This window comes from Panthera tigris, chromosome A2, assembly GCF_018350195.1.
Source record: "Panthera tigris isolate Pti1 chromosome A2, P.tigris_Pti1_mat1.1, whole genome shotgun sequence".
Taxonomy (NCBI): Eukaryota; Metazoa; Chordata; class Mammalia; order Carnivora; family Felidae; genus Panthera; species Panthera tigris.
The window spans coordinates 125,366,611-125,390,268 of record NC_056661.1 but is presented as its reverse complement, the minus strand read 5'-3'; the positions used below and the strand labels follow the sequence as shown (position 1 = coordinate 125,390,268).

At 46.0% G+C, this 23,658-nt stretch overlaps 1 protein-coding gene across 4 annotated transcripts in view; it reads right to left on the bottom strand.

Annotated features, from left to right (window-relative positions):
• Nucleotides 1-23,658, bottom strand: part of EEPD1 (endonuclease/exonuclease/phosphatase family domain containing 1) — a 147,266-nt gene that overhangs the window by 20,919 nt on the left and 102,689 nt on the right. Inside the window, exons 6-10 of one of the 4 annotated variants that reach the window (XR_006212025.1) lie at nt 21,422-21,560; nt 16,689-16,883; nt 12,697-14,468; nt 10,699-11,309; nt 9,666-10,493 (exon numbers count right to left, since the gene is read on the bottom strand). Coding sequence is in view for 1 of the 4 variants with exons in the window: in XM_042970024.1 (XP_042825958.1) it covers nt 14,269-14,468; nt 16,689-16,883; nt 21,422-21,560 (534 nt within the window). In the remaining 3 variants the exon portion in view is untranslated. Of the gene's footprint in view, nt 1-9,665; nt 11,310-12,185; nt 14,469-16,688; nt 16,884-21,421; nt 21,561-23,658 lie in introns of those variants that run through there. The other 3 variants (XR_006212026.1, XR_006212024.1, XM_042970024.1) reach the window with 3 other exon arrangements.

The following is a 23,658-nucleotide window of genomic DNA, read 5'->3' as shown; positions in this document are numbered from 1 at the left end:
AGCTTATATTATCATGAGGTAGCTGTTCTGTGCTGCCAGTGTAGTTCCACCGTAGCAAGAGATGGAGTCTGTCATGATTTTACACCACTAACGTGGGTTCTGTGATTCACACAGGATGCTTTAAAGTCTATCCCCAAATCACAGGAATCCTGTTGTATCATATAAATTTAGATGAATTTTATTTTTTTAAATGCTATTTGAGAAAGAGAAAGAGAAAGAGAGAAAAAGAGAGAGAGAGAGAGAGAATGCACCCAGCATGAGCACAAGAGTGGGGAAGGGGCAGAAAGAGGAAGAGAGAGAATCCCAAACAGGCTTCATGCTGTCAGCAAGTGCAGAGCCTGATACAGGGCTCAGTCTCACAACCATGAGATCATGACCTGAGCCAGAATCAAGGGTCAGATGCTTAACTGACTGAGCCACCCAGGCACCCCTAGATGAATTTTAAACAGCAGCATCTGTATTTCATTTTTCTGCATTTGTTCCCCTCTAAATTAGATTTCCATCCATCCTTAGGAAGTCTCATCCCTCTTTTACTGCATTCTTACCACCCCACATCTTCTCCTAATTATGCCCACCTGGTGGCTCCTTCTCTAAAATGCTTGGATTCCTTTTTCCTGCATGTCCCTGACACTTTGCTCTGCAGGTCTTTCTATAACAGGCTTGCTTAATCAAAATTATAGTCAACTTGAAGACACAAAAAATAATTTGGAAAATTTTAAAAAATTGTAAATGATGAAAGGAGTTCAAGCTGAAATAAAAGTAATTAGTAACACACTAGTAAAAGTAAGTATAAAGCCAAATTCAGAATACTCCCATTGTAATATGGTTGAGTATTAATCACATAAGACTAGTATAAAGGTTAAAGGACAAGAGTATTTAAAAGTAATTATAACTACAATAACTTATTAATGAATACACAATATAAAAAGAGGTAAATTGTAACATCAAAAACTCAGAAGTGGGAGGAAAAAAGGATAGAGTTTTTGTATCCAATTGAAGTTGTTATCAGCATAGGTGGCTGCATCTATGTTTTATGTAAACCTTATGGTAACCACAAAGCACAAGCCTACAGAAGATTTACAAAAGAGAAGTGAATCAATGCATATCTCCATGGTAAATTATCAATTTACAAAGGAAGGAAGCACGAGAGGGAATAAGAAACAAGGAAAATACAAAACAGCTAGAAAACATTACAATGACATTAATACATCCTTACCTATAAATAATCACACCAAACAAAAGGCATAGACTGGCCTTTTGGATAGATTAAGGAAAGATTAAGGATAGATTAAAAAAACAACATCCAGGGCGCCTGGGTGGCTCAGTCGGTTGAGCGGCCGACTTCGCTCAGGTCATGATCTGGCGGTCTGTGAGTTCGAGCCCCGCGTCGGGCTCTGTGCTGACCGCTCAGAGCCTGGAGCCTGTTTCAGATTCTGTGTCTCCCTCTCTCTGACCCTCGCCTGTTCATGCTGTGTCTCTCCCTGTCTCAAAAATAAATAAAACGTTAAAAAAAAATTTTTTTTTTAAATTAAAAAAAAAACCACAACAACATCCAGCTATATTATGCCTACAAGAAACTTATTTCAGGTTTACTGTTTATTTTTTTGAGACAGACACAGAGCATGAACGGGGGAGGGGCAGAGACAGAGAGGGAGACACAGAATCCAAAGCAGGCTCCAGACTCCGAGCTGTCATTACAGACCCCAACACGGGGCTCAAACTCATAGACCATGAGATATTACCTGAGCTGAAGTCAGACACTTAACTGACTGAGCCACCCAGGCTCCCCAACTTTAAAAACACACATAGGCTCCAAGTGAAGGGAAGGAAAAAGATATTCCACGTAACTATAAACCAAAAGAGAACAGAGGTAACCAATATCAGACGAAATAGACTTTAAGCCCAAAATGGTAATGAGACAAAGATCATCATATACTGATAAAGGGGTCAATTCAAGAGGATTTAACAGTCATGACTCAACATTGAAGCACCTAAATATATTAGGCAAATACACACATGAATAGAGAAATAGACAACAATACAGTAACAGTAGGGGAATTTCAATATTCCACTTGCAACAATGGATAGATTATCCAGACAGAAAATTAACAAGGAAACACTGGAGTTGAACTACACCTTAGAGAGAACTGGCCTAAAAGACATATACAGAACATTCCATCCAACAACAATAGAATACACATTCTTCTCAAGTGCACACAGAACATTCTTCAGGATAGATCATATAATAGATCACAAAACAAATCTTAGCAAAGTTAAGAACACTGATATAATACCAAGTAACTTTTCTAACCAAAATGGTATGAAATTAGAAATTAATAAGAGGAGGAAAACTGGAAAATTCACAAATACGTGGAAATTCAACAACATGCTCCTGAAAAACCAACGGGTCTAAGAAGAAATCAAAGGGAAATTTAAAAAATACCTTTCAAACAAATGACAATGGGAATACAACATAACAAAATTTGCTGGATCCAAAATTTATGGGATCCAGCAAAAGCAGTTCTAGGAAAGATGTTTATAATGATAAATGCTTACATTAATAGAAAAGAAATCTTGAACAACCTAATTTTCCACCTCAAGGCACTAGAAAAACAACAGACTAAGCTCAAAGTTAACAAAAGGAAAGAAATAACAAAGATCAGAGCAGAAATAAATTAGAGACCAAAAAACAGTAGAAAAAAATCCAACAAAACTACGAGCTGGTTTTTTGAAAAGATAAACAAAATTGACAAACTTTTAGCTAGACTAAGAAAAAAGAAGAATCAAATAAAATCAGAAATGAAAGGCACATAATTGATACCACAGAAACACAAAGGATCATAGGAGACTATTATGAACACTTATATACCAACAGATTGGATAACCTAGAAGAAATGGGTAAATTCCTAGAGACATAGAACCCACAAAGACTGAATAAGCAAGAAATGGAAAATCTGAATATAGAACAATAATTAAGGAGATTGAATAAGTCGTAAAAAAAATCTAACAAAGAAAAGCCCAGGACCACATCATTTTCCTGGTGAATTCTACCAGACATTTAAAGAAGAATTAATGCCATTCCTTCTCAAACTCTTCTAAAAAATTGAAGAGGGAACATTCCCAAACTCATTTTGCAAGGCTAATAATACTCTGCTACCAAAGGCAGATAAGGATACTTCAAAACTATAGGCCAATCTCCCTGATGAGTACAGTTGCAAAAATTCTCAAAAAATATTAGCAAAGAAAATTTAAAAGGACATTAAAAGGATCACACTTTCATGATCAAGTGGGATGGATGGTTCAACACACACAAATTAGTAAATGTAATATACCAAATTAATAGAATACAAGATAAAAATCATATGATCATCTCAATAGATTCAGAAAAAATATCTAACTTCAACATCCTTCGTGATAAAAAACTAAAAAAATAGGGTATAGAAGGAATGAATCTCAACATTATAAAGGCCGCATATGAGAAGCCCAAAGTCAACATCATACTCCATGAGAAAAGTTTAAAAGCTTATCCTGTAAGGAGGCATCTGGGTGGCTCAGTCAGTTAAGCATCTGACTTCAGCTCAGGTCATGATCTTGCCATTCCCAAGTTCAAGCCCCATGTTGGGCTCCGTGCTGACAGCTCAGAGCCTGGAGCCTGCTTTGGATTTTGTGTTTCTCTCTCTCTAACCCTCCCCCACTCATGCTGTGTTCACCCCCCCTCAAAAATAAATAAACATTGGGGCGCCTGGGTGGCTTGGTCGGTTAAGCGTCCGACTTCGGCTCAGGTCATGATCTCACGGCCCGTGAGTTCGAGCCCCGCGTCGGGCTCTGTGCTGACAGCGCAGAGCCTGGAGCCTGTTTCAGATTCTGTGTCCCCCTCTCCCTCTGCCCCTCCCCTGCTCATGCTCTGTCTCTCTCTGTCAAAAATAAACGTTAAAAAAAAAAAATTAAAAAAAAAAAAAAACTTTTTAAAGCTTATCCTCTAAGATCAGGAACAAGATAAGAATGTCCAGTTTCACCACCCCCATTCAACATAGTACTGGAAGTCTAGCCAGAGCAATCAGGCAAGAAAAAAAAAAAGCAGCTAACTTGGAAATGAAGAAACAAAACTGTCTTTATTTGTAGATATGATCTTATATACAGAAAATCTTAAAGACTCCACCAAAAAACTATTACAACTAATCAACATATTCAGTCAAGTTGCAAGATACCAGAAATCAGTTGTGTGTCTCTATACACTAACAATGAAATATCTGAAAAAAAGAAAGCAATCCCATTCACAATATCATCAAAAATGACAAAATACTTAGGAATAGATTAACCAAGGAGTTCTATATACCTAAAACAACAAGACTTTCATGAGAGAAATTGAAGAGACACAAATAAATGGAAAAACAGCTCATGTTTATGGATCATAAAAATTTATATTGTTAAAATGTCCGTATTACCCAAAGCCATCTATAGATTCAATGCAATCCCTATCAAAATTCCAGTGTGAAAAGCCCAGGACCCAGAGTATTTTTCCCACACAGAAATAGAAAAAAAATAATCCTAAAATTCACATAGAACAACAAAAGACCCTGAATAGCCAAAGCAATACTGAGGAAGAACAAAAAGCCAGAAGCATCACACTTCCTGATTTCCATCTATACTACAAAGCTATAGTAATCACAACAGTATGGTACTGGCATAAAAATAGACACATGGACCAATAGAACAGAATGGAGAGCCCAGAATACTCAATGGGAAAAGGGTGGTCTCTTCAACAGTGTTGGGAAAACTGGATATCCACATGCAGAAGAATAAAATTGGATGTCTTTCTTTCTTAAACCACTCACAAAAATTAACTCAGAATGGATTAAACACTTAAGCACAAGTCTTGAACCCCAAAAAATTCTAAACAAAAATGTAGGGAAAAAGCTCCTTGACACTGGTCTTGGCACTAATTTTTTTGGATATGACACCAAAAGTAGAAACAAGAGAAAAAATAAGTGGGTCTGCATCCAACTGAAAAGCTCCTGCACAACAAGAGACAACAAAATGAAACAGCAACCTATGGAATGGGAGAAAATCTCTGCACATCATGTATCTGCTAAGGGGATAATGTCCAAAATACACAAGGAGCTCACACAACTCAGTGGCAAAAAATACAATCTGATTTTAAAATGAACAAAAGAACTGAACCTTTTCTTCCAAAGAAGACATACAAATTGACAACATGTAGATGAAAAGGCATTCAACATCACTAATCATCAGGGAAATGCAAATCAAAACCACAATGAGATACCACCACCTACCTGTTCGAATGACTGTTATCAGAAAGACAAGAGGTAACAAGTTGGCAAGGATATGGAGAAAAGGGACTAGTACAATGTTGGTGAGAACATAAATCAGTTCAGCAAGTACTGAAACATTTTTCATAATAGCCAAGATATGCAAATAACCTAAGGGTCTGTCAAAAGATGAATGAATAAAGATGTGATATGGGGCGCCTGGGTGGCGCAGTCGGTTAAGCGTCCGACTTCAGCCAGGTCACGATCTCGCGGTCCGTGAGTTCGAGCCCCGCGTCAGGCTCTGGGCTGATGGCTCGGAGCCTAGAGCCTGTTTCTGATTCTGTGTCTCCCTCTCTCTCTGCCCCTCCCCCGTTCATGCTCTGTCTCTCTCTGTCCCAAAAATAAATAAAAAATGTTGAAAAAAAAAAAATTTTTAAGATGTGATACACACACACACACACACACACACACACACACACACTGGAATACTATTCAGCTAGGAGGAAGAAGAAAATCCTGTCATTTGCAACAACATGGATGAGCCCTGAGGGCACTATGCCAAGTGAAATAAATCAGAGAAAGAAAATATTCTATGATTATCACTTATATGTAGAATCTAAAAAAGCTAAACTCATGGAAACAGAATAGAACGATGGTTACCAGGAATGGGGGTGGGGAGATATTAAAGGATACAAACTTCCAGTTAGTTCTGAAAGGTCTAAAGTACAGCATGGTGACTATAGTAAACAATACTGTATACTTGAAAGGTGCTGAGAGAACAGACCTTAAATGTTCTCACCACAGAAAAGAAATGGTAATTATGTAAGGTGATTGAGGTGTTAAGAATCTTACTGTGGTAATTATTTCATAATATATAAATGTATTAAGTCATCAATCACACTGTATACCCCAATATTATATGTGAATCATACCTCAGTAAATCTGGGGAAGAGAAGACAACCAGCTTCACTAGTTTGTGTGTGTGAGTGTGTGTGTTGTATCCCTGAGATATTTTATGCGTATCTATCAAATGTGATACCAAATATGTAAAAACACTTTGCCTTATTTTTTAGCACAAATGGTAAATTAATACACATACTTTTCTGTATTTTGATTTTTCCACTTTATATATCAGATTATTCTAAGACATGAACTCTTCAAATAAAGTTTTGGGGGTTTGTTCTTTTAAAAAAATAGGTGGAATTTCAGTGGGTGATAACTTCAAGAGATTGTGGAATGCTGGACATTTTTTCCAATATGGGGATGAGGTAAACCCGAAAAAATCACAAACACCATTTATATCAAAGTTCTTAACAGCAGCAAGTATGTGGTTATCTCAGGTGTAAATATCTCAAATTTAGATAAAACAGATGTTTGTTTCTCTTTCCCTTTAAAAATAAACTCTATCAGGGGCACCTGGGTAGTTCAGTTGGTTAAGCGGTCTGACTTTGGCTCAGGTCATGATCTCATGGTCCGTGAGTTTGAGCTCCACCATCGGGCTCAGTGCTGACAACTCAGAGCCTGGAGCCTGCTTCAGATTCTGTCTCCTTCTCTCTCTGCCCCTCCCCTGCTCACCCTCTATCTCTCTCTGTCTCTGTTTCATAAATAAATAAACATTAAAAAAAATAATCACAATCATATTTACTATTCTTCTTTGTTAATTACTTTATTATCTCCCAGGAAATTAAGTATCTTGGATCTTACAGGTAAATGGGTCTTCCTGGATTTGGGAAGACCTAATTCTCTCTCTAGTGAGTTATTTGAGCAGTAGTGGGAGTGGAGTGAAATTTGAGTGCCACTCCACAGCTGTCCACTTGAGGGAGGACGAGCTCTTTTCCCTTCTCTCTGGCTCTTCCTTTCCTTATTTTATTTTAGGCTGGAGACCCCCTAGATGATTAATCTTGCTGGTTAACCCTTAAATTTAAGCCCAGACCTACACTCTAACTTTAAGCAAGCATAATTCTCCTAGGAAATATTTGTATATCCCTTTAAAGAGCTCAAGAGAAGTAGTTACTAAAGTCTCCTGCAGGCCTATTCCAAAATTGGGTGCCCTCTTCTGTCCAATCTAAATCTCTAATAAGTTTTCATAAAAGTTCCTTGAGTTGGGCTAAAAGCCAATATTCATACTGTGTATAAATATATGAAGTATATTGTATGCTAAAGTATATTAAATACTATTTACAGTCTTGAGGGATATCTTCAGTAGTATTTCAGTATGTCTATTTAAAACAAGCAACACCTATGTGAGATAAGAGCAATGTGAAATTCAGATGCTATTTTACCTTACCACTGCTTCCTAACACAATTACCTAAGACACTTCCTAGAAAAACCAGTGTTTTCCTTTTAGAGAAATGAGAGAGAAGATACCAGATCCTCCAGTCAAAGAGATTTCTCAGCTCAACAGCTAACAGTGGCCCACAAACTGAGGTCCCCATTGTTTCTGGATCACAGACAAGGCTAGGGAATTCACAATTTCTGACCTCAAGCCCCACCTTGATGTACCACACCTCTGTGGCATCTTTAGATCTTCTGTCTCAGACCCCAGATACCCAGTAACAGTGCACCCTTCAAACTCTTTAAGCTTCTGGACTGTCTTCAAATGAAATCATGAAAAGCAGACAAAGGCCTTCACCTCCCTAACTCCATACCCCCAGGTAAACAGGGTCCTGAAAACTGGGATTCTGGAGGGTCTGTGGGAAGGCAACTGAAGCATTTAGGGGTTACATAAGTGACTAGACTTGTCAGGGACAAGCCTAGGCTTTGAGAACATGAGCATACTGTATGTTGAGGATGGGAATTAGAGCCCTTGCCTCCAGGGTCTGTCTGGAAGCTGCCTGCAAAGGCTCTCAGGTCTGATCCCATAAATTCACTGGGTCTAGCTGGCCTCATCACCGAAACTACTCAGTCCAACTGCTGCTTGCATGTAGGCCCATGAGACTCCTTAGTGTGATAAACATGAAAAGATTGGACTTCTAAAAGATTCTCTGGTAATTTAAACTTGGATAAATAAGTGGTGAACCATGATGTTCAGAAAAATTCAGAAGGAAAACTAAACAAATTCCTAGAGCTCCAGTTGTTTACCAGTTCTACAAATAGTGGGCATTTACTCGACATCAGTCTTTGAAACCTGGTCTTGGGTTTGGTAATTAAAGTAATGAAGAGACCCCCTTGGCATCAGCAAGCCAAGGGCTCAGACACTTAATCCAGCAGTCACAGTAATAATGCTTCTGATGCCTGTCAACTTTGATCCTTCACTTGTTCAGTAACTGTTGATCTCCGACATAGATTCCGGGACTATTCATAGTTACTGTCCCCACCAAAGGAATCTCTTAGCTACTCATTAAAAGCCACACTAAAATTCTAATAAACTGCCACATTCCTTCTTGATCCTTTAGTCACCCCCCCCACCCCCATCGCTAGCTTTAGTATTATTTATAGTAGGCTCAGCTGTGTTTCTAGGCACTTAAAGACCCTCCTTCATTGCTATTTCTTAAGGTGGGAGTCTCAGGGCACCTTCATGGATCCTGTTGGGCTCAGTGCTCTATCATCAGACTCTCTGGACTACAGCTTACGAGCCTGCTTGCCAGAAAGCTCCTGGGTGCTTCTTCCATGCAATGGAGTGGGAGGCCCACTGACCCGGAAAGAATTTTCCCTTGCTTGATATCTGGGTCAGACATAACACTTTAGAGAAGAAGGTAAGGTGACGGCGTGGGAAAAGTATACAAGGTGCCCCCCAGCTCCCAGCAAATCTGTGCTTGTGGCTGGCCTCATCCTGGCATTTCCTTGCTTCCTGGCCTTGGGCTTTTCAAGTCAGTGAATGGAGCAGGGGTTATGTGGAGGGGGGTGGGGGGGGTGGGGGGATGGTTAGCCAGGATTCATTAGCTATTTTTAAAGCAAAGAATAGGGATAGTGTCCTGTTGGCCCTTCTTTCCAGAGAAGCCATCTCTGGAATCTCTGTTTAAAAATGCTACCTCAGCACATCTCAGAACCCAGAAGAAAGAAACTATCAGAGGAAACACAGTGGGCCTGGGCCCAGTAGCCTGACACCTTCCTCCAGCTGCCAAGTCAGGCTCTGTACAAGGCTACTGGTTCTGATGCTATCACGCAATGCCGGCCAGTTGCACTCCCTCATCACAGTAAAACCGGAGTCCTTTCTGCTCCCTGCCCTCCACAATAATCACTTAATTAAATAATTCATCATAACGGAAGTCAGCAGGGTGCCTGGGCAAGTCCATATTCCAACACAGACTATTAACTGGAACCCAGCTTGCTCAGCACTTTTTTTTTTAAGTTTATTTTGAGAGAGGGAGAGAGATAGAATATGAGCAGGGGAGGGGTAGAGAGAGAGAGGGAGAGAATCCCAAGCAGGCTCCATGCTGTCAGTGTAGAGCCCGACTGGGGGCATAAACTCACAAACCATGAGATCACAACCTGAGCCAAAATCAAGAGTCGGCTGCTTAACGGACTCAGCCACGTGCCCCAGCAGACACTATTATTAAGCATCCCCACAACCCAAAGCAGCAAGTGAAGCCTCCTGCCTCGTGTGATTTGACCCCACACTCAGGAAAACACAAGCAGATGGGAAAGGTCTGAGGCTGTATCGCTGTCTCGCTTCTCCCTCCTTCCCCAGCCATAGGCAACCACCGTCACACAAGGACAGGTCTCTCCAGAGACGAAGTAGCACGCACTTTTTTTTCTGCTGCTCTCTTTTACAGGCCTTTGAACTTCACTGCTCCCATGGGCCTGAATTGTCCATGTTACCAAACCCTAGCTGGCCACCCAGATGCTCAGATAAAAGGGGAGGAGCTGGAGACACCCTTGGAGGCAACAGCCAGAGGCCCCAGGGTCCCCCCAGACCATACCTCCCTGCTGCCTTCATATCTTGTCCTTGCTGTTTGGGGCTGTGATGGCTGAGGGACCCGGCCACCCCTGACTCTCTCCCACCTGTTTTCCTCGGTCTGTGTGCTGCTGGGGCAAGACCAACGCTGAGTCACTCTCGGCTACTCGGCCTCCCAAGAGGTTTCTGGAAAGCAGGATGTCACAGCAGAAGCTCCTTGGCCTGTCCCTTTTGCATTACTTCAACCTGCCTTTGTCAAGGCCACTTGTTTTCTTTCCATAGTCTTCCTTGTCTGCTTCACATGTCCCAGGCCAACTGTAGTCCTTAATCACCGTGAAACCAGAGTCCCTTGTCTCTTACCTACTCTGTGCCTCAGTTTCTTCATCTGTAAAAGAACACACAAACAATAGTACCAACTTCACTGGACTCTTCTGAGGAATAAAAGCAGTTAAAAGTGTAAGGTGCTTAGGACAGGAAGGAGCCAATAAGCGAGGGCAAGGATTATTTAAGATAAGTGAGCAGTGTGGAAGCCATTAATTCCTTTCCTTTGAAAGCAAACCCTGTGACAGTCACCTGTGATGAGCACTTACCTCCCATCGCACAATGGTGGCGACATATGCCAGGCTGGGTTCTCCCTCACTCGAGTGGGATGGTGTCTGTGTGGGAGCAGGGGAGGAGAACTCCAACAGTTAGATCCAAAGAAACACAAAGAAAACCACCTCCCTCTGGCTTTGAAAGAATGCAGCCCTCTCTTGAGGGCCATGCCCTTTTTGCTTCCCTTGACATCTTCCAAGCAGTAGTGAGGGAGTCATAGCTTGGGCCCAATTATTTGTAGCACAGGAGGGTTTCTGGCTAGCCTCCTAGTCAGTCCCACTAAGTCTGCTGACAGTAAAGGACAAGGCTGGTGGGGCAGAACTGAGAGAGACAGCCCTACTGACCGGCTCCTGCACAGAGAGAGGACGAGAGCTCTCGGATAACAGGACCTCTGTGGGACAGTTGTCAGGAGAGGAAGGTTCCATTGGGGCAGGAGAGGAGGGGCTCTGGTCGCCTGCAGTGCTCCTGTGAGCGAGGCCCAGGGAGGATGCCAGGGCTTCTGCTTGGTGCCTGGGGCTTTCCGGTTCCCTAGTGCTTAATCCTCTTAAAAATCCTCTTGGCTTTTCCAACAAAGTGGCTTCGCAGTGGGGTCCCTTCTCCAACAATCCTGGTGGGAGAAGAAAGAAAAGAATGGGGAGGGAAGGAAGAATCTGATGGAAATGTTACATTTGTGCACAGAGCTGGAGATGGGGTGGAAGGAAACTCTGGAGAAGGGTAGGGCTTAGTAACAATCCCCGGGGCAGTGGGGGACAGATACATTCCATCCAATGGACTCTCATTCAGCAACAACAAGAAATGAGCTGTCAGGCCATGAGGAGACAGAGAGGATATTTAAACACGGGTTGCTAAGAGAAGAAACCAACCCGATAAGGCTACAGACTGTATGACTCCAACTATATGGTGTCTGGAAAAGGCAAAACTATGGAGACAGTAGAAAGACCAGTGGTTGCCAGGGGGAGGGGATGAACAGGCAGAGCACAGAGGAGTTTTGGATTGAAGTAGATAGATGTCTTTATACATTTGTCAAAACCCATGGAATGTACAAAGAGTGAACCCTAATGTAAACTCTGGACCTCGGTTAATTAATAATGTACAATACTGTTTCGTCAGTGGTAACAAATATACCACAGTGATGTTAACAACTTGGGAAACTCTTCAGGGGGAGTACGGGAACTCTTGTGTTTTCTGCTCTGGTTTCCTACAAACCTAAAACTACCTTTAAAAATAAAATCTATTAGGGCACCCGGGTAGCTCAGTTGGTTAAGCATCTGACTCGTGATTTCGGCTCAGGTCATGATCTCACTGTTCATGGGTTCGAGCCCTATATCGGACTCTGTGCTTATGGTGTAGAGCCTGCTTGGGATTCTATCTTCCTCTCAGCCCCTCCCCTGCTTGCTCTCTCTCTCGCTCTCTCAAAATAAATAAACATTAAAAAAATTAAAAATAAAATAAAAATAAAATCTATTGAAGACAGCAAAAACGAGAAGAAAGAAAACAAAGCAAAGCAAAACCCAAGCCCAAACCATCCCCCAAAGCAAAAACCAGGAGGGCTGGGTCTCGAACTAGAAGAGCTGCCTCAGCACACAGCTTCCTGAGCAATGGCTTGGACCTTAGGAGCTAAAGCTGAGGCCACTCTGCATATGAGGTGTGGCTGCTGAGTTTGCCTCCAGCTCAAACAGAATGGCCTTCATCAGGGCCATTTAACTGGCTTTCTTTTCCCTTCCTCTCACTTAAGAAGCCTTTATTTCCATAGTTTTGGTGCAAAAGTCAGCCTGGCTAAAAGGATTGGGGCAGCTGGCTGGCAAATGCTGGTGGAGGTTTGCACTCTAGATGAGGCACCAAAAAAGGTTTGCTCAGCTGGGAAGCTGAGCTCACCCTTTCCTCCCTGCCGTGTTGTTTCCTTCTAACTAGAGCTCTTTGGGTCAAGGCTCAGCCATCACAGACTCCGTGCCTCCAGTGGTCCAGTCTGAGTCCAAGGGAGAGGCACTACTCACCCTCCTACTGGAGAGACAGTCCCTCGGAGCGGGCATGGCTGATGCCCAGGGATGCTCAGAGCCCCAAGGAAGGCCTTTCTTCCTGCGCCCATGATCAGTGATGCTCCTTGGAGTTGGGCAGTCCCAAAGATGATTTCTGGTGGAAAATTGGCCTCTTTCACTGCATCCAGCCCCAGACTCGAGTCACAGGGATCACACTGTGTGGTGACAACAGTTTCTGGGTGCTGGTCTGCATCAGGTTTTCAGTGCGGAAGAAGAATAAACCCTCAGCTCCCATGGTGACCTGGAATAACCCAGGTGATCCAGGCTCATGACTCACACATTCACTATCAACCGTGCTACTTACACAGCACTGCTGTTGGCAAGTGTAGAGTTGATATGTGGGCCTGGACTTTGGGCTGGGTTTGGATTCCATCTATTTACTTACCGGTTGTGTAAGCTGCAGGAGGTTAAGCTCTCTAAGCCTTCGTTCCTTTGGCTGTGAAGTGGGTGTTATAATCCTGGTCTCACGGGAGACCTCAGGGAGAACCATGCCATCTAAGGAGAGGGACCCTGGTGGCGGTTAACATGTGCTTGCCCCCCTGCCCGACTGCCCCCCAAAATAGACCCTCCCTCAATACTCCCAGGCTGAGCTTCCTGCGGACCCAGAATCAACAGATATTCCTCAGAAGCACTATCAGGCAGCTCTGGGCTAGGGATCGGATTGAAAAGTGACGAGGGCGGGGAGGGAGGAAATGATATCACCCTGACAGAATTCTTGTCCAGCACAGGAACCTCTGCCGAGCGTCCAGAGGCACAAGTGGGGCTCAGTGTACAGGACAGTCTAGCCAAGGGTTCAGAAGACAAAGAACAGGCTGGGAAGGAGAAGGTCACAGAATGAATTTTATGGTGATCTCAGGGGGTCGACAGGGATGCGAGAGGCATCGCTGCAACGTGGGGTGTAAAGGAGCAGGCTCCCCGGACGACGGCGTCACAGAGGCACGGGAGTGGGCACAAAACACCCGGGCCAGGGAGCACCCGGCCCCTTCCCCCAGGACTCTCACTGCAACCAGGCATGTTCATCTCTGTTTATTTTTTTCAGAACAAAACTAAAAATCACCACTCAAAATATTTGAGGAGAGTGCTCAGCTCAATCACAGTTAAAAGCTTTATGTAATTTGCAGCCAGAGCATCATGGACTGGTGGTCAGAAAGGAGAACTTCTGGCATTGCTCGGACAGGGCCTGGCAGCCTGAGACGGCCCTCTCTTGCCCTGTCAGCCCCACTACTGTCCTCTGTATGCTGCCACCCAGGGCGGCAGCCGGCCAGCCCGAGTCTGCTGAGGTGGATGGCATCCACACGTTAGAAGCCATCTTAGTTCCCCACTGTGCTTCCGATTTGACCATCCGGTACCTCCCTCCCCCATTAGGGGTCCAAAAATGTCCACAAAGAAGGCAGGCAGGTCGAGGCCCAGGTGCTAGTGTTGTCAGGATGAAGACTGAGAGAAAGTTCCGAGTCCTCGTCTTCACCTGGAAGGGCGAACTCCCTGCCCGGGGCCCTCTGGGTCAGAGGTGAAAAAAGAGATTTGGTGCCATCATCGCTCGTGTTTAATGTTGGCTTCGCTTCGCTCCAAAGTGACCCCGTTGCCATTCCGAGGGCATTCCTTCTTGTTCCAATCCTTTTCAGTGTAAAATTCGGCTAGCACGGGGCAGTGCTCAGAAGCCACTCCTCCCCAGGACCAGTTATCTGGAATCCAAGGGTTCGTGAGGCCTTCTCTCACTACAGCCCAGTGACCTGGAGAGACAGAGGGAAAAGAGACGCAGAGATGAGGCCTGGGGCTGGGTGGGGTCCTGGCTGGCAAGAAGAGGCCTCTGTTCAATGTCTGTAAAGTCAGGATTCCCTGGCGATACTCCTCAGATATCCAGCTTGCCTGTGCAAACAAAATGTTCCAGCCAATTTGGTTTCCTGGAAAAGTGAGGGCTTACCATGTAGGCACTGAACACCCCCCTGCCCCCCGAGTCTAGGCCTCCCGCCCATTCACGTATCAGCCTATGGTTGACCTCCTCCTCACTATACAGCTTTTCTAATCTGAGCAGCAAGAGTAAATATATTTGACGTAAGGTCAAATGTCTCTCAAAGATGTCCAAAGTGAAAGTTTATTTCACAAAGCAAAGGCAGTAAGTGGGGGAGGTAAAGGAGTTCTACAGGAAAGAGTAAAAAGGAAAAAGTTCTTACAGAGGCTTATGAGCAAGTAAAAGTATTTTAAAATAATGCTTTAGGGGGTGCCTGGGTGACTCAGTCAGTTAAGCGTCCGACTTTGGTTCAGGTCATGATCTCATGGTTCATGAGTTCAAGCCCCGCATCAGGCTCTGTGCAGACAGCTCAGAGCCTGGAGCCTGCTTCAGATTTTGTGTTTCTCTCTCTGCCCCTCCCCTGCTTGCCCTTGTCTCTTTCTCTCAAAAATAAATAAATATTAAAAAAAATTAAAAAAAAAAACTCTAATGCTTTAGAAACATATAAAGCACAAGTATATTTGAAAAACAGTGAGGGGCGCCTGGGTGGTTCAGCAGGTTAAGCATCCAACTTCGGTTCAGGTCATGATCTCAGGGCAGTTCGTGAGTTTGAGCTGTGCTGACAGCTCGAGCCTGGAGCTTCCTTTGGATTCTGTGTCTTCCTCTCTCTTCCCCTCCTCCGCTCGTGCCCTGTCTCTCTCTCTCAAACATTACAAAAAAACTAAAAAAACAAAAACACAAACAGTAACAGAATAGTTACAGAAGGGAGCGTAGTGAGGGAGCACGGCCAGAGACCTCCAGTGAGAAGCGAGGTCACGTTAGTGGAAGCGCGAACAGGTCTGGGCTGAGCCACGGCCTGCCCACGTGACAGTTCCATGATGGTGGCCACTCTTCCCTGTACCTTCGTCTCTAGCTTCGCAGCAAGGGGACGGATGAAATGATTCCTACCTTCCTTCTGGCCCTGTGTTCTCAACCGTCCAGCTCTCCTGATGAGAGCCGCTCTCTGCAGGCACCTCCTGGCAGCTGGGCAGGCTGTGGCCGCTCTCCGGCCCACCGCGCATTTTCTGCAAGCTGCATCTCGCCTAGTGTGATGACGGTCACTCCCCCCGAGACCCGCTTCCCTCGTCCTTCAGATCCTCCCCGACACAGTCCAACAGGCAACTGGCACCCAGACAGAGGTAGAAGCTGGTGACACAGTCCGGACTGGCGAGAAGATCTCAGCCCTGGCTGCCCGTTAGGCTTCTACAGGGGCGACCCCAGAATTGCACTTTCACCAATGTGGAATGTCTCCCTGAAGTATAATATGTGTAACACGTTGGGACTGAGTGAAACAACCAGGCAGGATTGAGGACTACTGTTCTCGCCATTCATCAAAAAACCTTACCGTCACTGTCACTGTCGTATTTCCGACCGATTGCTTCCTGACCCAAAGTCTGCTCAGCAGACTCGGTCGGGGGCTGTGTTGCGGCGCTCAGATTCCCCACCGCACCCTGATCCTCATACAGTCTGTGAGAAGCATGTCCCCTGTCCTACCGTGACGCTCTGAGACATGTCTGCTCATCCTCAGTGGCTGTCCCTCGCCCAGACAGTGCGGCAGGAAGCCTCGGGCCACAGCACGGTGCCTGAATGTTATGATGCTTAAGGAGTGTCTGCTAAATGACTGAGTGTCCTTAAATTAAAGTGAGCTATCAGCTCATCTCTGAATCGGTACCCTGCTGGCCTAGAACCAGGTTTGCCTAAGACACAGTCAGTTTGCCACTCCTGAAGACCAGTGAATGCCTCTTCATTATTTTTCACAGCCCCTCTTAGCCCTTAAAAGTGGCTCTGTTTGAATGATAATTATACAGGCACCTAAACGATACATAATCCTGTCAATGCCCACGGAGGCGGTGAGAACTCCTGACCAGAGTTATCAAGCCAAAGGACCTGGAACTATCAGTTCAGATGGGTCTCTCTTACACCATTTCTGAACAGGAAAAAGAACGAGTGACTTCTGCTTTACCTGTGAAAACCTTCTTTAAGCTTTTACTGATCCAGATGTTGTCCAAAGACTTTGAGCCTTGGGGGTTCTTGGTGCTGATGTTGGTGAAGGTGTGTGCAGGGACCAGGTGGTAGAATTTTTCTTTCCTTAAGATATCATAGTCACTGCTGTCAGGTCCCTGGCCGAAATCTCCTAAAACAATCATGTCTTTTTCTCCTGGAGGTAGAACAAAGAAAATCAGGTATTTAAGAGGTTGTGGGAGGTAAACCCAATATTCACTATAACCCACTAAGTGGGATCCTGATTCTCTGATTGGACTCCCCAGGGTTAGGAATGCATATGCTTCTCATTCTTCCAATTTTTCCCAATACCGTGTACAACAAACATAAAACCAAAATATACGCAAAAGTTTAAGAGTAGGTTTGTAACCCATTTGGAAAAGGAAAGATATGTGAAGCAGAGATCGCCTCTGTTCCAGCTCAGGTGTTCCAAATCTCATGGCAGAAAAAGCCTGAGGGTCTTGTCCAGATATTTAACAAGAGCTGGAAAAAACATTTATTGGGCACAGTGGGGGAAAAAACATGCAAATACTACAAGAGGGTGGCCATCTACAAGTCAAGGAAATCATCCCTCTGACAGCTTGATCTCAGACTTCCAACCTCCAGAACTGTGAAGAAATACATTCCTATTGTCTAAGCCACCCAGAGTATAGTATTTTGTCATGGCAGCTCTAGCAGACTAATACAGGACCAGAGTGAGAGGTTTTTCCCCTTGTTTTCAACATTTCTACCATTGTTTGATGTTCACTAAAGCAACTTAATCATCACGAAGTACTGAGTCATCACAAAGTATTTCCCGGAAGGAGCAGACATTCTGAGAGGACAGTGGACCCCAGCTAGGCTCTGGGATTCCCATACCTCTGCCGTCTCGAGATTCCCTTCAGGGGAGCCACATTATCGTGGCTAGCAGGGTGTCTGTCCTAGCTTTCAAGGGAGTCTTTAAGAAAGGCAGTTCATAAACGAGAGCCCAAGGTATCCGAGACCTGCAGGAAGTCTTTCTCCGGGACACCAACGTGTTTTCAGCAATAATGGCTAGAGGCAAAGAAATCTGAAGTGAAATGACAAAAGCCACCAGCAGAGGGCACTCGTGCACTGCAGATGACACCCGCTCTGGGGACCATGAGGGACAAAAGGGGGTGCGATGGAAGACCCTCCTGGGGTTCCACCTGTGGCCTACAGAGATGTAATGGTACCCCTAGGCTGTATCTCAACAACATCTCAACATGACTTGAGAAATCAGTGCCAACTTCAACAGGAAAGCAGACTTGAGAATAAAATGAACAACTCCTACCTGGCCAGTGCTAAGGCCATCCATGAGCCTTCATCCTGGCCATCCATGAGCCTTCACCTGGTATTGGGCCTTCTCCACAGGTAAGAAGCTAAGTCTCTGAGAGGCTGAGTGGCTTGCCAGCCCTCAAGCTCACGGCTCTTCATAAAGGGCTAGAATGCGAGAGCCATGAGGACGTGGGCGGCTGTTCATCACAAAATCCCATGTGCCTGGAACAGTGCCTGCTGCACGGCAGACACTCGATAAGCACGTATGGAACAAATGGGTGAATGAGGCACAAGGAAAGCCCCCAGAATTAAGGTGTACTTTTTGAAAGGAGAAAAGACAAGGATGCTATGTTTACTAAATAACAAGAAAAGCTGAAGGTTAGGAGAAATGAGGCAGGACGTTCCCATATAACGAGACACGTTTTCATTGGGACGCAGACCCGAAAAGGTTTGGGCCCAAAGCGACTCTGAAACCAGGAGAGATGCTGGTGTCAGAGGTCAGCAGACACAGCTCCGTGTGACTTCAGGAATGACAACACCACAGCTCTTTCTGAATGCGCACATCCAGGCCTCTCACAACTCATCTGCTTTTGGTTAAATTGCTCTCCGTGATGGGGCTTCTGGGTGGCTCGGACAGTTACACATCTGACTCTTGCGTTTCAGCTCAGGTCTCTCGGCTTTGTGGGTTCAAGCACCACGTTGGGCTCTGTGCTGGCAGCAAGCACAGTCCTTGCCTCCGAGAATCCACAGGTGCACAGAGGCCTGAATTCTCCTAAAAAGCCATCTGCCTGGGATGGGATCCTTAGTTCCCAGGAGCGGCAGGGAGGATGCTTGGGGCTGACTTCCTCAGATAGTTCCTAGATTTACAGGACGCCAGTGACAATAGCAAGAGCTGGTCGCCACTGAGGGATAGTCCTACCCAGATGCCAAGCCATACTATGCACCCTGTTTCACGCTGAGTTCACAGAGAGAGCCCCAGGGGGGTCTGAAAGAAAGCCATCCCATCAGAGGACTGGCACACCACACACTGAGGTCAACCCAGATGCGCATTCCAGACAAAGGCAGAAAGGCCCAGAGTTCGCTAATCAAATTGGCTCTGTTTGCTCTGATAGCTGTGGAATAAAAGCTTAGTCTTTGTTTTAGCTCAGCCACCTCTGCTAATAATCAATTTGCCCTTGTACCTTGGGCACGCTCGAGAACTTCCTGAACCCTTGGGTCTGCTGTGTCACCAGTTAACAACTGGATATTAGTTATAAGCACAAGGGCACTGGGAACATGAGTCACTGTCCATACCCGGACAAGTCAAGGCAAGCCGGGCTATGGGTCAACAGTCCCTTGGCAACTTGGAATGAAAACCTGACCGCACTCTGGATGTCAGAAATAACAGTGAGACGTTATCAGAGAAGTTATGAACTGGCATCTTTTTTTTCTGCTTCCGTGTACAGACAAGGAAAAGCTTGAGGTCGAGAACAGAAACGTCCACAGATTTTAAATGCTATGAAGTCATCTTTTTAATAGGCTAGAGACAAGCTGTGGGTGAACAATTTCCCACAGAGCTGCTTCTTGGATGGAGTATCTCAGCTTAGACATCTTTGTGACTTTTTTTTTTTAGCAGGAAGACCCCTGATTTAAGTAGAATGCTAGTCACAGCACATCCTGGTTCACAATGTAAGTTGCCTATCAACATCCACAGCAGCATTATTCACAACAGCCAAAAGATGGAAACCAGGTATTCACCGACCAATGAATGGATAAACAAAATGCAGTATATATACACAACAGAATAGTATTTGGCCTTAAAAAGGAAGGAATTTTTTTTGAGAGAGAGAGAGAGAGAGAGACAAAGAGAGAGCATGTGCATGTGAGCAAGGGGCAGAAAGAGAGAGAGAGAGAAAGAGATAGAGAAGCTTCTATCAGGGGCTCGCCTGAAGCGGGGCTCACACTCACCTGATGTGGGGCCCAAACTCACGAACAGTGAGATCATGACCCGAGCCAAAGTCAAATGCCTAACGACCGAGCCACCCAGGCACCCAAAATGGAAGGAAATTGTGACACATACTACAACATGGATGAACCATAAAGACACGATGTAAGTGAAGTTAGCCAGCCACGAGAGGACAAATACCGCATGACTCCATTTGTACGAGGTACCTAGAGTGCTCCAATTCATAGAGACAGAAAGTAGAAGGGTGGCTGCTGGGGGCTGGGGAAGGAGGCGGTGGGGAGCTCATGTTGAACGGGCACAGAGTTTTGGTTTGGGAAGATGAAGAAGTCTTGCAGACGGAGGGACATCATGGTTGTAAAACCATGTAAATGTACGTACTGCCACCAAACGCTTAAAAAAAACGGTAAATGGTAAGTGTCTGTTATGTATGTTTTACTACAATCAAAAAGTCTTTTTAAAATGTAAAGCTCTAATCTGACCAAATTATTTTTATAGCCGAATTCTCACGAGTCACCCCTGTGAGGGGCCAATCTAACATGGACAAGGCTTAGAAAACTAGAGACTATTGGTGAAAACTCAAGAACACGTTAAGACAATTCTGGGCCTCCGGCTGTAAACGCCCACCTAGAGAAGGGCAGGGCTCTGAAAAGTCCAGCCAAAAAGCCCAGTCTTTACAGCAGCGTTAACTCTTCCTTCCGGTCAACCTGCACACGGGAAAATTTCTGTATTGCTGGGGCAGAGCCTGGAAACAGAGAGCCCACTTCCCACTGAAGCTCTGCTCTTTTCACTGCTCTCTTAATCCTCTGGTATGTTTTGAGTCAGCTCGTGTCTGCTGAGCCCTCACTGTGTGCCCGGTACATCCACAGATCACCACCATGCCTCCCCAGCCGCCCCTGTTGAGGCGAGCGCTGGCCAGTCCCTGACTGGACGGGCTACAAGTAGTGTGGTGATTTCCCTGAGGTCCTACAGCGACTGAAGGAGCCAAGACGAAATGTGGGTTTTCTGAGAGCTCCAGGCTGATCTGCATCCCAGCAGGGAGAAAAAATCTACCTTGTGCTAATCAGGACTTTCCCAGTCACCAACTGTCTTTCCTTCACAAGACGAGCACGTGCCAATCTGCAGGTGGCATCACCACAGCAGCAGCTGAACGCAGGAGGACTTGTCACGGGGGAGGGTGTCGTCACTTTTTTCCCCCTTAATCCTTTCCATCAAAGAGAGGCTGAAAAGCCCCAAAGCTGACAGTGTGGAGCGTGCATGGTAGGCCCAGAGACGGAGGTGTCACCATGCACAGGGGTGGCTGGGCTCCACGATATGCAGGGGCTGACAGACGGTCTTCTGTGCCCCCAGCATGCACTGCTGCTGACAGCCCTGTCAGCCTAAGGGATCGGAGGGATGCTCCGAAGAGGCAGCCCCCTGCCTGCCCCCTGCAGAAGTGGGAGCTGTCGGCCCAGCCGAGGATAAAGACAATCTCCTACCTTTCAGGGTTTCCTGCAAGGTCTGTGCAAAGGTAGCCAAGCGGTGGCTGTCACTGTGATTCCTGCTTGGATTGTCGCCCCCTGGGAGGATCATGGATGCCAGGTGAAGGTTCACAAGGGTCAAGTCATTGCTTCCCACCTAGGCAAGAAGAAACAAAGCAACAGGGACAGGCTCAGATGCTCATATTTCCTGTATTCGTTGCTTCTGACTTAGGAACAGCTTCCTGCACGATGTTGACAACAGCAAACACAAACAAGGCAAGCTCACACTCCAAGAGATAATGCAAGACAGATCGCGCTTGGATTCTTTTGAGGCCCCTGTAGGACATCACACCCCCCTTTCCAACTTAGGGTCTGGAAAACCAGGTGCATCTGGAAAGGTCAGGTTTTGTTTTTTGTTTTTTCCTTGTAAGCAACCACAAAACGGGAGGCGGTGGTTCCCGCAGCTGGTGGTTAAGCAAGACTGGGGTCTTACCCTCTAGGGCCAGACCGTGATCCCTCTGCCAGGACTCACCGCTGGGACCCACTTCCTTCCCCACCCCACACACATCCCACCTACCCGCCCCCTTTGTGTTCTCTTCTCTCTGGAGACCACTGTGCCCTGCTGCTCACTTTCACCAGATTTCAAAGGAACAGGAAAGCTAGCTGAAGCCTGGCAGCACGGGATACGTCGCAGCCTTGGGTCCCCAGGGCAGGTGTCGTGGTGGGCAGGGACAGAAACACACAGAGATGGTCTCCTGGGCACAGCAGCTTTGCTCAGCTGCTCAGGTTTTGGCACTCCTGCCCTTCCATTTGTCGTGGTGACAAACGCTAAATACTGCCAGGAAGGACAGGGGTGCAGGGGGAGCCCCCACGAAGTGAAGGCTTCACTTCATTTCATCTTACAGACATGACCCCAGTTCACCATCATCACCACCCAGCCTGGAGAGCCCTCTGCAGCTGTGGCTCTGACCACAGAGAAACCACCTTAAGGCCACAGGCAGGGAAACCCTGCCTAGGAGGAGAACCTGGAGCCTGCTCCAGATTCTGTGTCTCCCTCACTCTGCCCCTCCCCTACTCACACTCTATCTCTCAAAAATGAATAAACGTTAAAAAAAAATAAATAAACAAAATTGGAGACACCGGTTGGTCTGGCTGTTGCCCTGCTAGGTCAAAGCAAGTGCGACCACTTTACATAAAACAGAAATCCAGGGTGGCACTAGGAGGTTTTGAAGAGGGTAACTGGCAGATTTTGCACATCAATCTCCTAAGCACAACCACAGGCACCCCCAGGCGTGCGTGTGCACACAGAACCCCAGCAACTTTGCAGCCGGGGGCAGAGCCTGGTCCAGATCCCGGCTGCAACAACACAGCTCCCAGCACAGAGGCTGCCCCTGCCACGTGCCGCCAGAGACCGTGCTGTGATTTGAGGCAACTCTCAGGCTCCAGAACTGCTCTGGAGCACACAGAAGTGGGGGGGGGGGTGGTGGGCAGGGGGTGCTCAAACACCCAGCAGGCTCTGTGGCAAGGGACCACTCTTGCCTGACCCTGGATTTCACAGGTAAGTGCCATGGGGATAAGGTCAATTGAGTGCCAACTGGGAGATCTATTTTGGCTGCTGGCTTCTTTTTTCCTCCTAATGCCCAGCTTCTGACTGTTTGTTGTTCATGACGTATCCCAGGTGCATCCCGGGCAATCAAAAAGACAGCTCAGATCAGTCCCCCTGCTCCTATCGATGCTCACGTAGGGAAGGGCTCATCTGGAGAGGTCAGTGGTGGGGCTGCCCTGACTCCACAACCCAGAAGCTCCTCTTGAATCCCTCCAAACTCAGATGACCCCTTGAGGGTCTTCCCCTCCCCACCCCCAACCTCCCACCCCACCCTTCCACCTCCTGGTAAGGAGAAGCATATCCTCAGAACCCATTCTGCTGTCCTCTAATCCAGTGATCTCCAAATGCCAGAGGAATGAAGAAGCACTGAAGGTACCTTTGAAAAATAGGCAGTCCTGGGCCCTGTCCCAGAAATTCTGTGTGTTTGGGGTACGGTCCAGGAATCCCTGATTTTAAGACAAGCCCCCCAGGTGATTCTGACGCGCGTTAGGTTTGGGAGCCAGCCATTTGATCTTCTGTGCCCAGATGCCAGAGTTATCAGAGCTAGAGTCCTCACCGCCCCCCACCCCCCGCCCCCCGCCCCCAATCCCTCTCATTCCTGTTCTGGACAAGTTCACCGGCCAAGGGAACCCCAGGAGGACATGCTGAC